Source organism: Phyllobates terribilis, unplaced genomic scaffold, assembly GCF_046119375.1.
Source record: "Phyllobates terribilis strain yellow unplaced genomic scaffold, ASM4611937v1 Scaffold_10__3_contigs__length_209671492, whole genome shotgun sequence".
Lineage (NCBI taxonomy): Eukaryota > Metazoa > Chordata > Amphibia > Anura > Dendrobatidae > Phyllobates > Phyllobates terribilis.
The window spans coordinates 125,217,119-125,231,855 of NW_027362770.1; the positions used below are offsets into that span (position 1 = coordinate 125,217,119).

A 14,737-nucleotide genomic window follows, 5' to 3' on the forward strand; every position below is an offset into this window, starting at 1 on the left:
TTATATCCTCTTCTCCTCCGTAATCAAATCTCAAGGGTCATTTTTAAGGAAAATTATGAAAACACGAGATGGTGCCATCTCCATTGCGGCAAGCTAGATTATTCAATGGATGGGTTTTATACAAGATCTTATTGCATAGGATCAGTACAGTTATTTACACTCTTTACAAGCCGATCCTTAAAGGGGTTATGTAGGACTGTTTTATTTTTTTACTATGGGCATAAGAACAAACTGCTCCCATCGGTGGTTCTGTGGCTTCCGCTGAGGTCTCGTCAACAGAGCAGAAGCTTCTGTTTCGGGCTGGTCTGTTGATGGGGTGTGACTGGCGATGTCATGCTGATTGATAGCCAGCTTCCCACTGCTTAACTGCAGGGATCCAGCTGACAATTAGCATGACGTCAGCAGAGCAGCCCGGAAGAGGAAGAGCTGTTGTGTAGACCAGAAGCAGCAGAATTGCCGGCTGACGCGTCTGTGACTGCTCTGAGCCAGATAGAACAGACAGGTAGTTAGCGACTACCTGCCTGTTAGTTCTTAGGCCCATAGGAAAAAAGTAAATAGTCCTAGATAGCACATTTAAATAGTAAGTAAACTTTTTTCATATTTAGCAGGCCTTTTAATTGCCTGCAGACCAGTGGTGGTGCGGGTCCTGTGGATCACACATAGACCATTGGACAGCAGATCAGCAGACAGGACTGTGCACACAATGTGGGGCACAGATTCATAGAAAGTATAAACTAGAAAGTCTATGCTTTGTACTGAATCCATACAGTGGTCACTGTGCGCATTCATGTAGGAGCAGTGCGCTCCTGCCTGCTGAGCTTGTGCGCTCCCTGCTTGCTGAACTTGTGCGCTCCCTGCCTGCTGAGCTTGTGCGCTCCCTCCCTGCTGAGCTTGTGCCCTTCCGCCTGCTGAGCTTGTACGCTCTCCGCCTGCTGAGCTTGTACCCTCCCGCCTGCTGAGCTTGTGCCCTCCCGCCTGCTGAGCTTGTGCCCTCCCGCCTGCTGAGCTTGTGTGCTCCCCGTCTGCTGAGCTTGTGTGCTCCCCGTCTGCTGAGCTTGTGTGCTCCCCGCCGGCTGAGCTTGTGCGCTCCCCGCCTGCTGAGCTTGTGCGCTCCCCGCCTGCTGAGCTTGTGCGCTCCCCGCCTGCTGAGCTTGTGCGCTCCTGCCTGCTGAGGTTGTGCCCTACTGCATGCTGAGCTTTTGCGCTCCTATCTACTGAGCTTGTGCCCTCCCGCTTGCACAATTTTTGTTAGTCTAGTTTCCAAAATGGGGTCACTTGTGGGGGAGTTCCAATGTTTAGGCACACAGGGGCTCTCCAAACGCAACATGGTGTCCGCTAACAATTTGAGCGGATTTTCCATTCAATTTGTTAGCGGACACCATGTTGCGTTTGGAGAGCCTTTGTGTGCCTAAACATTGGAGCTCCCCCACAAGTAACCCCATTTTGGAAACTAGACCCCCCAAGGCACCTATCTAGATGCATAGTGAGCACTTGGAACCCCCAGGTGCGTCACAAATTGATTCGTAAAAATGAAAAAGTGAAAAAAAAAAATACTTTTTCATTTTTACGGATTAATTTGTGAAGCACCTGGGGGTTCAAAATGCTCACTATGCATCTAGATAGGTGCCTTGGGGGGTCTAGTTTCCAAAATGAGGTCACTTGTGGGGGAGCTCCAATGTTTAGGCATATCAGGGTCTCTCCAAACACAACATGGCATCCGCTAATTATTCAAGCAAATTTTACATTCAAAAAGTCAAATGGTGCTCCTTCCCTTCCGAGCCCTGCTGTGCGCCCAAACAGTGTTTTTTCCCCACATATGGGGTATCTGCGTGCCCAGGGAAAATTGCACAAGAAATTTTGGGGTCGATTTCTTCCTGTTACCCCTGCGAAAATAAAAAAAATTGGGTCTAAAGTAACATTTTTGTGAAAAAAGTTAAATGTTCATTTTTTTCTTCCACATTCCAAAAATTCCTGTGAAGCACCTGAAGGGTTAATAAAGTTCTTGAATGTGTTTTTGAGCACCTTGAGGGGTGCAGTTTTTAGAATGGTGTCACTTTGGGGTATTTTCTGTCATAAAGACCCCTCAAAGTTACTTCAAATGTGATGTGGTCACTAAAAAAATGGTTTTGTAAATTTTGTGGGAAAAATGAGAAATCGCTGATCAACTTTTAACCCTTATAGCTTCCTAGCAAAAAAAAATTTGGTTCCAAAATTGTGCTGATGTAAAGTAAACATGTGGGAAATGTTATTTATTAACTATTTTGTGTGACATATCTCTCTGATTTAAGGGCATAAAAATTCAAATTTTGAAAATTGCAAAATTTTCAAAATTTTTGCCAAATTTCCATTTTTTTCACAAATAAACGCAAGTGATATCGAATAAATTTTACCACTATCATGAAGTACAATATGTCACGAAAAAACAATCTCAGAATCAGGGGGATCCGTTGAAGCGTTCCAGAGTAATTACCTCATAAAATGACAATGGCCCGGTCATTAAAAATTGGCCCGGTCATTAACGTGCAAACCACCCTCGGGAGTAAAGGGGTTAAGGGAGCACATCAGATTATGTCAATTAAACTTCAGAGAAACCAATCTGTCCAGTTAAGAAGTAAAAGCGATTGAAGATCCATTTCACTTGTTTTCGTGCAAATGAAAGTAGCAACAGGAGAGGATCAGCAAGAAACCCCCAAAAAGGAAATGGTGCAGGTGGAGGTCACAGACAATTCCTCTCGCCTTATGCTTCCGACTGATTTTTCTCTACTTTTTGCATTTTGTTAGTGTATCAGACACTACATAAAGAGGCATTTTCTTCCCACTCAGGAGGTTGCACAGGTAGTACAGCTCCTCCAAGATGACAAGAAGGTTGACTGTGTCTCAGAGCACAGTCTCAAGAGCATGGAGCACATACCAGGGCTGTTACAATGAGAAGAGCAGGACAAGGCCATAGAAGGGGGGATCCACCCAGGACTGGTTTCTGCACCTTTGTGTGAGGAACCAGAGGAGCACTGCTAGAGCCTTACAAAAATGACCTCCAGCAGTTACTGTGTGCGTGATCGTGACCAAACTGTCCGAATCATACTCTATGAGGGACGTGAAGTGGGATTTGTGCTCACTGCCCAGCACCATGCTGTAAGAATACATTATAGCCAGTTTGGCGGTTGGTCAGTGATGGTCTGGGGAGCTGTATCCTTGGAGGTTTGCATTATAACCAACTTTTCCCTGACTGCTGTTTGGCTCTGAGTACAATGGCACAGGACAATGCACGGCCTTGTGACAAGAGTGTGCGGGCAGTTCTTGGATGACGAAGGCACGTGTGGGACATTTGTTCATCTAATGCAGCCAAGTAGCGGCAAAGGCTGTTCAGGAGCTCACTTATGGCCTGATCCAGGTCTGGTCGGAGATCCCCCAGTACATCATCTCATCAGTAGCTTGCCCAGATGTGGTCAGGTGTGCACAGAGGCACATCGGGGCCATACACACAACTGACCCACAATATGGGTCAAGATGTAATTAACATGTATAAGAATTTTAGGGTGATTTATAATCCAACCCTCAGTTTACAATTTTGGTTTCCATTGACCATTCTGTTCTCAATGAAGTAAAAAAAAGGGGTTGTCCACCTTTGTGGGCAATATTTTTTAAGTGTTTCCTTAATTACTTTGGGAACCATTGTCAAACTAACAAACATAAGAACACTTCTCTTCTCTTCCTTCTCCACAGGTTGACCCCCATGTACATCAGCGCCAGCATCCTCTGGCTTCTTATTGGATTATCTCTCGTTGGTATACTGGACTTTTTCCTATATTCACACTGTGGTATCAGTATTAAGATAAGTTTCACTTGGGGGATGTTTTTCTAATATGTGCAGTATGTATACAGCGCTCTGGACACGTCCCTTCTTGTCACGGAAATGTCCTATTGTCTGCAAATGATATATTTTATTAATGTCACATCCTGATGCCACCAACTGATTGTACAGAGATAAGTGGCGCTCCGCTGCATAAAAAGTCACTTTTGTGGTAAGTCTCTTCTGTGTGCCAAACACTCATTGACATGTAGAGCTCCCTCTGTATTTAAGAAGAGGTTCTTCAGCAGCTGCAGTTTATGTTGTTTCAGCACAGTGCACACCACCGAACTTCTCTCTGGCTATTTGCCTTTTCTCCTCTGATGCTGGCCAATCAACAAATGTCCGCACCCCACGGTAAAGCCCAGGTTTTTGAATGGAAAATTTGAATCTTTATTTCTGCTGGGGCATAACTTTGGAACGTAAGGGCACGGGAGAAAAAGAAAAGAAGAACTCTTCTGGAATAAGCGTAGCAGCACCAATTAGAGAACATTTAGTATACAGGGGATTCCCATTTTCTACAGTTCCACCAATGGGACTATATCAATCTCAAGGGTCCCTGATGAGCGCAGTGGTCAGTGGTGAGGTGGGCGGAATTCTTATTCAATTGTAAGGGAATTCCAACCACCTCTTTACTACAACACAATGGAGCTTCATTCTCGAGATAGATGGGGGTCTCACCAATGCAAACTGCATCTACCATAAAGTTTTGGCATATCCTGAAGTTTTGCCATAAATGTACCAGATGGGAATACTCCTTTAACTTAAAATATCCAGTAAAAGGTCCTTTCTAACTTATACACATTGTGAATTACAGAATTGATACTGTCCAGAGCTGTATTTGCAATTCTGCTGGTTGTCATTGGAAACAGTCAACATGTTTCTTAATATGAACACCCAACTGTTAAGCAGGACGCCTGTAATGCAGTGGGACAATTAGTCTTTCCTTAATCAGATTACTGTACTTGGCCTGGTATAAAGATCTACCTATATCACTGTTTAAAGAAAGAGTCTTCTAGAAACTGGCAGTAGGTTTGGGAGTTGATTTTGAGTCCATCTTGAACTCAAACAGGTCCAACCAGCTCATCTTTAATAATACCAGCCCCTAGCAGGAGCCCACCTCCACCTTGCTGGCATCTAAACCAAAGTGTGATTTCACAAGTGCTGCATCCCTCTAAGACTTATAACAAGTTTTGACTTTTTTGAGTCCGTTACATTTCTTTTAAGGCCCATTTTGCCTGATGAAAACAAGTTGCCTCAATTTTTTACACCCTGATAAGTGTATTATATCCTTAGGCCGCAACCTCCCCCATTACACAAATACACATCCAATCAGCATTCACAATCATGCAGCATGGAGATGGAAAAGCTGCAGAAAAATTATATAGTCAAAATACTCACTTGCCCAATAATTGTGCACACCATGTGTATTTACCCTTTACAGTCCAATAGTTTTTCTTAGAGACACAAAGAAGTGCACTATGACAGACGCTGCTTTGGAGGTAGAAGTGTGCCCCCTTACCTCTTGGGCCTCTGCACAGGTTGCCCCATTGAGATATCTGGCCCATGTATAGCCAATTCTCCAATTCTATATCACTCTGGGATCCAGTGCCGTCCTGCTCCTCTTCTCAGTGAAGTCATTGCTCTTCGCCTCATTATGACCCTCCATAGGCTTACGTAGTAAAATTCACTTCAGGTTCTGTGGTCCTGTCCAGTTGGTTGAAGGGAAAATTCTTGGTGATGAAGTAGTGAATTACACTCCTTATCTTTCATTTAGAGCTCAAGTACACAAGGTTTATGAGGACACAAAAAAAGTAGGTTTGTGATATGCACTCAGATGCCACATGGAGTCTACGGGTTGGTATTATGAAACCATGCACACAATGGGAGACAGCAGTTATTGCATTTGCTCCCAAAATGTTCTGCACTTTGCGACACTGTCATGGGACCATGATATCACCAAAGGTCATTTAACTGCAGAGGTCCTGAAGAGGAGACAGAATGGTATATAGCGTGTGTATATTTGTGTGTGTATACATGTGTGCGTGCGTGTGTGTGTGTGTGATGTCGACATGATTATATTTGAATAAAATGTTGATTTATTTTTTGTTGTTCAAGAATGTGGATTGTTTTTCATGAAAAAATATAAGACAGCCCCTGAAAACAAGCCCCAACCCATCTTTCGGAGCAAAAAAATCGTATTTGCGGAGATACACGGTACACCAAAAAGTAAAAAAGGGTAGTGTTTAAAGTTTTAGCTTGACGTACGACATATTGATGAATGCATTTCTACACAAAGATCTCATTCTAGACTGGTCGCAGTTTTCTTAAAAGCTGTGTAAAACATTTCTGTTCCTAACAAAAAAATCGGAAGAACTGCAGCTGTTGAACGGAATTGGAGCTGCAGCTCCCAGCAGTGGCCACTACACAGTGTAAGGTCGCGGCGTGGTTCTGTTGAACCATTCAGCATTTACATCCTGGCACCGCAGGAACCGATAACAGCTGATGGATGGGGGTGCTCCATGTTCGACCCCCACTGATCTTGTATTGATTACCTCTAGTGAGATGAGTCTTCAATATCTTTACCTCCTTTTAAAGGGAAGGTGCCACATTTTTACATTATGTAAAATAAATTAAAATGTTAAATTCCTTAATGTTATAACATATTTTCAAGTGCCCAGTATTTATAGTTTATTTTTTATTAATTTGTTTTGCAGCTACTGGGGGCTGCCATTTGCTTTTCAGGAGTGTAAGAGTTACTACACTACACTCAAACTCCTTCAAATACGGCAGCCCTGGACATAGGCTTCAGCGGTCGGATGCCGACCCTATCTGTAACATTGTAGCCACATTAGCTGTGAACTGGGCACGCCTCTATGGGCTGCTCAGTTCACAGCTGTAGGTGTGTCTTGGTGCCATTTCATTGTGGCCCAGAGCTTCCACACTGAGGACATGTAATTGGAAGCTTTTTACACACACAAGCTCCCCCAGCTCTGCTCTCATATTCTCCCATCCTCCACTGCCTGTGCAGTAAAGCTATGGACCCTCACCGCTGCACTGTTTAGTCTCTTCGGTCCTGGCCTCTCAGCTGCTCTCTTCTTCACTGCGTGCAGCTCTGCTCCTCAGGTCCACGTTGCTCCACAGTCCGTTGTCTTCCTTCTGCTTGCTCTTCTGTAAATATACTGAGATCCACTTCCTGTTTAGCAGCTGGTTGAGATTAGATCACAGTGCAGTCACCAAGAAAATGGCAGTGCATTGTCTCTAGTCTTTATTCTGCCTCCCCCACTTTTGGGTGTAGTATAACACCTAAAAGGGGAGGGAAACATTGATGTCACAAGGACACTGCCCCAATTTTGCAGCTAACGTAATGCAAGTAAGCATTACTGTAGCTGCTTGAGGTCTATGCAAGAAGATGCTCCCCCTAGCTGCAAGTATAGGTAATCTTTTTTATATATATATAGATATTTTGCATGTTGCAGTGTTTGCAATCTATGCAAACACTGCATTACAAAGCTTAAATTAATATTATAATGTTATTTTCACAAAAAGAATAAAAAAAAATTGATGGCACCTTCCCTTTAACTTGTATAAGTAATAAGAGAAGAAGAAAAGGAGAAGGGCTCATGATCAGAAGGAAACCACATCATATCAAACACGGTGAAAGCAGTGTATGTATGCATGGCAGCAAAAGCACTCAATAGCTTCCTAAGGTAGCGTAAAGGAGCATTCTTTGATGGCCAAATCAATGAGAAGGTGTGAAAAACAAGTAAGCAAGCAACTGAGTAGAGATGAGCGTTGTTCGACTCGAACTGTTCGCCAATCTCAAATTCAAGCTGTTTTCAGCGGTGTTCGAGCCGTTCGGCGAACACGAACAATTTGAAAAAAATTCGGCTGTTCGAGGTTATGTTCGATAACTGTTCGTGCACCAAAATCATAACTGGATTTTTTCTCAGTAATGCTGAAAATTAATGTTAATACACAGTTTGAGCGTACAGCGGGGTGGGGGGAGGGGCAGGGGATGGATCTCTGCATAAATAATGAAGATCTCCATTTTTTTTTCTCTTTCCCGCATTTACAGTGGGGAGGTACAATCTGTCAGCCTATCAGCAGCGCACACACGGAGCGAACTGCTTTTTTTCACACAAGCAAGGGCATGTGTCATTGGCTGTGTATGTCACATGTCCTTGCCCTATAAGTCCAAGCCATTTTCCCCGTCGCCACCATTTTCTCACTGCTGCAGCTGCGTGTTAGACGGCACCGCTGTTGCTGTGTGCGCTATACTTTGTAGATTTGTGCGAAAATTGCCTTGAAATTAACAGATAGCTTGGGAGCAGGGAATAGTTGTGATTGCAGTCCTTTTAAGGACTAGGTTACAGCATTTCCTACGACTTTTATCAGGCAGGTCTGTGCTCTTAAATAGATAGATTGTGGGAGTAAAGACTAATTGTAATTGCAGTCCTTTTCAGGACTAGGTTACATCAGTTCCTATCACTTTTTGCCAGGCAGGTCTGTTTTAGTGCTGTGCAAGTTTTTTTCACAGCATTTGGCTAAATCTAGCAAAGCAAATCCTTTTTGACCTCTTGCAGTGTGTGTTAGTCAGTGGAGTAGCCTATCTGTGTTGCAAGCTACACCACCTGTGTATAGAATACCAATTTTTTTACTGCACCTAGTGAAGTAAAACCTTTTGGGCATAGCATCATTCTATTAGTCCATCTATACTAACCTCCACCAGGTTGCAAATTCAAAATAATTTTTATCTGCATCTAGCTCTGAAAAAATATTTGGGCATGGGCTTGTAGCAGTGTGTGGAACTTGTTCTATTAGTCCATCTATACTAACCTCCACCAGGTTGCAAATTCAAAATAATTTTTATCTGCATCTAGCTCTGAAAAAATATTTAGGCTTGTAGCAGTGTGTGGGACTTGTTCTATTAGTCCATCTATACTAACCTCCACCAGGTTGCAAATTCAAAATAATTTTTATCTGCATCTAGCTCTGAAAAAATATTTGGGCTTGTAGCAGTGTGTGGTACTCATTGTATTAGGCCATTTATACCAAGCTCCACCAGCTTTGAAATTAATAATAATTTTTAGCTGCATCTTGCCTGTAAAATAATTTTGGGCATATTAGCAGTGTGTGGTACTCATTGTATTAGGCCATCTATACCAAGCTCCACCAGCTTTGAAATTAATAATAATTTGTAGCTGCATCTAGCCCAGAAAATAATTTTTCTTCCCAATAGTGGTAGCAATAGAAATATGGGGCGCACTCCTGGCTAACAAAAATATATGCTTCATAACAAAAAACACCAGCCTAGAGCACTGCATTAATAAGATGGCATCATCGTCTCTCCCAGAGCTAGGCCTACTACGCCGGCTAGCATTCCTGTGCCTAAAACACAATGTATGGGTCCGCGCTAGCCACGATGCTGAGGGGTCTAAAGCTGCTGCTAACGCTTTATCACAATTCAATTGGCAGATTTTCACAGAGCTCCTCCCCAACGCTCACCCATCGGGCAACAGTTGCCCACCCTCCCTATGGGATCTAGTGGCGAATAGTTGATGCCATTAATCTGAGCGTCAGTTGCCCCGTCGACGTGTCAAGCATACGGTAAGGCATGGGAAGAGTGGACACGACTAGTAGCAGGCAGACGGGTTGACCAATGTGAACAAGCCAGATTACAAGTCACCATAGAATTTCTCCACCAGCTAATGATGAGGGGCATATCAGAGGCGTCAGCCCAGCGGTGTCTGACCGGAGTAGCATTTCATTTCCAACTACTGAATTGGGGAGATGTGACAAAGAGATTCATCATCAGACAATCCATAAAAGGGTGGAAAAGGGGTCAGCCAAGTCAGGAGTGTAGACGTCCCGTCCCGTGTCACTAAAACTGATTTCTCACATCATATCCCTAACACCATTAACATGACACTCACAATTTGAAGCAACACTACTGTCTACTGCATTTGCGATCGCCTTCTTCGGGGCGCTATGCATAAGCGAATTAGTCCCTCAATCCAAAATTACCACCAGTGGATGCTTATTACACCAGGACGTAGTCATAGCCAATAATGCAATACGTCTACGCATACGCCAATCGAAAACGGTTCCAGCGGGCAGGGGCACTTGGGTACTTCTACAACCCACAAACGGTACACTGAGTCGGGTAACAATAGTAAAAACATATCTAACCATCAGATCACAAAGTAATTTCTTCCTATCACACATTGATGGAACGCCATTATCAAGATACCAGTTCCAAGCTATATTTAATAAAAGCATAACATCGGCAGGGAACCACCCCAAAGATTACAGGACACACTCATTCCGCATAGGCACGACCACGGAAGCAGCAAGAGCAGGACTGTCAGAAACGGAAGTTCAGAGGATAGGGAGATGGCGATCCACGTGTTTGGCGAGATACATAAGACCGGACTTGTTATCCTAACGTGGTTTGTTTCTTTTACAGGTGACGCTAAGCCAACAGTGTGGGTGATAGGCCACTCGTATATATATTGGGCAGAAAAAAGGGCGAAAGTCCGCCCAGGAGGGAGGAAATTAGAGTTTCATAACACATATTTCAACTGGAGAGGTATAAGAGGCCTGCTATGGCCACAGGTACTAATGGAAGTAATCAAGGTAGGAAGAGGTCCAGTCATCTTAGTTATACAGGCCGGGTGAAACGACCTAGGTCATCACAAGAGCGCATAACTAATGGCAAAAATGAAACTAGAGACTGAGCGCTTCAGAGAATTTTTCACAAAACTAACTATAGTATGGTCAAAGATTGTGCCGATAGCGGTATGGCAAGGTGCGCAAGACATCACGGCCATCGAACGGACAAGGCGGGTAATAAATATTCGGATGACAAAATTTAGAAGAGACAGAGGCGGTGTAGTGATACAACACCAACAACTGGAAGGAGATAAAGCAGGCTTCATACGGCCCGACGGTGTTCACTTAATGGATATTGGACTGGACATATTCCTGTCAGGACTCTAGGACGGAGTGGAACAAGTGTTAAGTGTGATGGATGGGGGTCAGAGTCCTGCATACGAGTACGCAGGATCCTCCGTGGCCTGGAAATAGAAAGGACATGTTGGAGAGTTACACTTGTTGGCCAACTTGCCGGTGTGGAGACCCAGGGCATGCTGCAACGAGCTGAATTATTTTAGAAATAAAATGCCTTTCTAATGGAATGAGTATAAAGAGTTAATAAAGCTGTGACCGATCCTCACCCATCCAGTTGTAAGAGTTACATTATTGTATGGTCAAGGAAAGGGGGGCGGTAGGGGGGCTGAGCGTCTGGGTTTGGTTGGGGGTCCCCACAGTCTGCCTAGGCTAGATGCATTTAAAAATTCTTATTAGATACACAGGCGGTGCAGCTTGCTTCGCAGCAGGGCTACTATGCCCAAAGTATTGCCTAGGCTAGATGCAGTTAAAAATTCTACGCTGACTAGCAGACACTGAAGCTTTGGAGCAGACCTCTGAGTAAACAGCTCTTCAGACTCAACCATCTGTGTTACCCCAAGCCATAGTGTATGTAGTTTCTTACAGTTAAAAGGGGGGGGAGAGCGACCCAACCCACCTGGAATTGACGATGCCAACGTCACGTAAAACACAGCAAGGGGACTCCAAAAAGAGTCTCCATTTTTTCCAAAAATTGTGGCACAGACACCACTTAAATGGCATCAATTGCCCCAGAGTTGCTTAAAACGTTTGGTGAGGTGATTTTACCAAATCCTCAAGCTTTTAGTCTCCCCAGGATGACACAGGGGTAGAAAAGTCCTTGCGGATCCATGATTTGTTCATCTTTATGAACGTGAGTCTGTCTACATTCTCAGTGGACAGCCGAGTGCGCTTATCTGTCAGCACACCACCAGCATCGCTGAACACACGTTCAGAGAGAACGCTGGCTGCAGGGCATGACAAGATCTCCAAGGCGTGAGTGGCGAGCTCCGGCCATTTTTCCAGATTGGAAGCCCAAAATGAGCAAGGGTCCAGTGACACAGTCATAGCTTCGATGTTCACTTGGAGATACTCCTGTATCATCCTCTCTAGGCGTTGACTATGTGTCAGACTTCTTATCTCCTGTGGCCTTGCAAAGGATGGTCTAAAAAAGTGGTGAAACGATTCCACAAAATTGCTGCTACCAGCAGATACTGTGTTACTGTTACGGTTTGAGTGATGAAGACTCGACAGTCCCACGGTTTGCAAGTTAGAACTGTGAGATTCACTACGTGCACCACTGGTGTTTTGTGGAAAAGCACATGTAAGATTCTGCAACAGCCTCTGCTGATACTCCTGCATGCGTGAATCCCTTTCTATGGCAGGAATTATTTTGGCAAATTTACTTTTGTACCGGGGATCTAAGAGTGTGGCAACCCAGTAGTCGGGATTACTTCGAATTCTGACAATCCGAGGGTCATGTTGCAGGTAGTGCAGCAAGAAGGCACTCACGTGTCTTGCGCATCCAGGAGGACCAAGTCCTTGTTGTGTTGGTAGCGAGGTAAGAATCATGCTTCCTTCCTCTGCCCTCTCCCCCCAACCTCGCACAACAGAAATGTGATCAAGATCTCCCTCATCTGATGAGTCTTACATGCCCATCGCCAGTTCGTCCTCCACTTCTTCCTTGGCTCCTGCACCTTCCTCAACAGTTTGGCTGATACCATGTGCCCTGGTTAATCCCTCTCCCCCACCCTCCCATGCCTGCCGCCTTGGTGCTGCCGACCATCTGGACCTTGGAGATGTTATCCCTTCCGCATACGACTCCTCCTCTACTTCCTCCACCTCCTCTTGTCCCACCACCTGACTCTGAATTCTGTTTAACGTGTGCTCCAGCATGTAAATCACCAGAATAGTCATGCTGATAATGGCATCGTCGTCAGCACTAAACATCTTCGTCACCATTTCAAAACTGTGCAGAAGGGTGTGTGGTGCCCCTGAGGGTTCAGTCGCCACAGAGGTACTGCATCTCACCCAGAGGTGTGGTATCTCACCCTCAGGTAAGGAAGGAGTATGGCTCGGGACCCTAACACCTGCATCCAACACATACCCGCAGTTGGGGTAGGGTGAGATTGCTCCTAAGGGAGAGCACAGTCCCAGGTCCCTAGCTGGTGGGAGGATCCTATGTAGTGGGTGTGGGTGGAGAAAGCCGCTTAGGGGAGCACATGACAGGGAGAGTATAAATAGGAAGCCATCTTAGAAAGAGCAAGCCAGTCAGAGGAGAAGTGACAGGAGCAGAGGCTCTGCATGAGCTCTGCTCCGGAGGCGGGGCTAGCCTGGGAGGCCCAGGACTGAAGGAGAGAAGAGAGGAGTGGGAGCAGGAAGGCTCCAGGAACCGAAGGGACTCAAGGGGTACGGGCCGTGCAGAAGGCCACCCGTACGCCCGCTGCTACCAGGAGGTAGAGGGGTCAGGCCAGATAAGGGGAAGCGGTCCCTCAACTAGCGGAGAAACAGCAAGGCTCAACTAGAAACCAGAGGCTGCAGAATTTCATGTACTGCAGGCCAAAGTCCACAAAAGTCTCACTAAGAAGGTAGCCACATAGGACCCAGGGGACGGAACACACGTCGCCCGCCAAGGCCCGAGGATGCCGGATAGAAGTGTCACTGGGTGTGAGGTGCAGGGAGAAGGCCAGAGAAAGGACACACATAAGGGGGTCCTGCTAAGTACTCCGGAGCTATCTGGGGGTGGACTGAGCCCCTCACTGAGTACGCACAGCACGACGGGGGAGATTGCTCTGGTACCTATAATCTGGACTGCAACAACTGTGAGTAAAGATCTTGGGACTGCATCACACGGACTCTGTGTTCATTACTGACTCCCTGCACTACAACCACCATCATCCACCCACACTGCCCTGAAGCTACACTCTTCCTGTGGGGAGTAATAATACCATTGCTGCAAAACCACCAGCTTCAGAGGACTGTTCCGCAGCGGCGGCCCCTTTGGCCGCACTCCACAGGTGGCGTAGTCGGACATTATAAAACCCATACATACAAATTACCCTTGGATTGACCGCCCTGGGTCATGGACCGGGTCGCCGCCACAGTGCATACAACCCCCAGCATCTACCGGCCCGGCTCCGGGTACCCCACGGCCCAGGGGGCGCGTCAACTTCATAGGTCCCTGATCTGAGACCACTCCTGCAGCGTGATTTGCCCCACCTCTGGATCTCGTTGGCCCAGGCTATAAGTCAGAACGTATTGCACCAGGGCTTGTCAGTGCTGCCACAGTCTCTGCAATATGTGCAGAGTTGAATTCCACCATGTCGGCACATCGCATTTCAGCCGGTGAACTGGCAGGCCCAACGACTTCTGTAGAGATGTAAGTCGTTGAGCTGCGGGATGTGAACGGCGGAAGTGAGCACACAGCGACCGTGCCCTCTGCAGAAGGCCATCTAGTCCGGGATAGTGGGCTAAAAATTGCTGGACAACCAAGTTCAACACGTGAGCCATACAAGGCACGTGTGTGACATTGCCCCGGCGAAGGGCCGCACCCAGGTTGGCAGCATTGTCGCACACGGCCTTCCCTGGTTGCAGGTCCAGTGGAGACAACCATTCATGAAACTGGTTCTCCAGAGCTGACCACAACTCCTCAGCTGTGTGACTCACATTTCCCAGACATTTCAAAGTAAAAGCCGCCTGATGACGTTGAGCCCTGCTGCCAGCATAGTAAGGAGGTGTGCAGGATCCCTTCTGCGCAGTTAGAAAGCTTGTGGCATGACCAGACAGGCTTTGTGTGCAGGTGGAGGACCGAGAGGAGGTTGAGGAGGCAGAAGCAGTGGAGGAACTTCTAGATAAAGAGGATTGACGTACAACTCGTGGGGACGGCAAGACTTGGACAGCAGCCCCTTGTCCTGCTGTCACCATAGTTACCCAGTGCCCAGT

At 46.0% G+C, this 14,737-nt stretch overlaps 1 protein-coding gene across 1 annotated transcript in view; it reads left to right on the forward strand.

The window, feature by feature from the left end:
* Positions 1 to 5,704, forward strand: part of LOC141164149 (leukotriene C4 synthase-like) — a 53,336-nt gene extending 47,632 nt beyond the window's left edge. The window contains exon 6 of the mRNA XM_073649288.1: positions 3,724 to 5,704. Coding sequence (XP_073505389.1) covers positions 3,724 to 3,862 — 139 coding nt within the window. The 3' untranslated portion in view covers positions 3,863 to 5,704. The remainder of the gene's footprint in view (positions 1 to 3,723) is intronic.
* Positions 5,705 to 14,737: the final 9,033 nt, after the last annotated feature.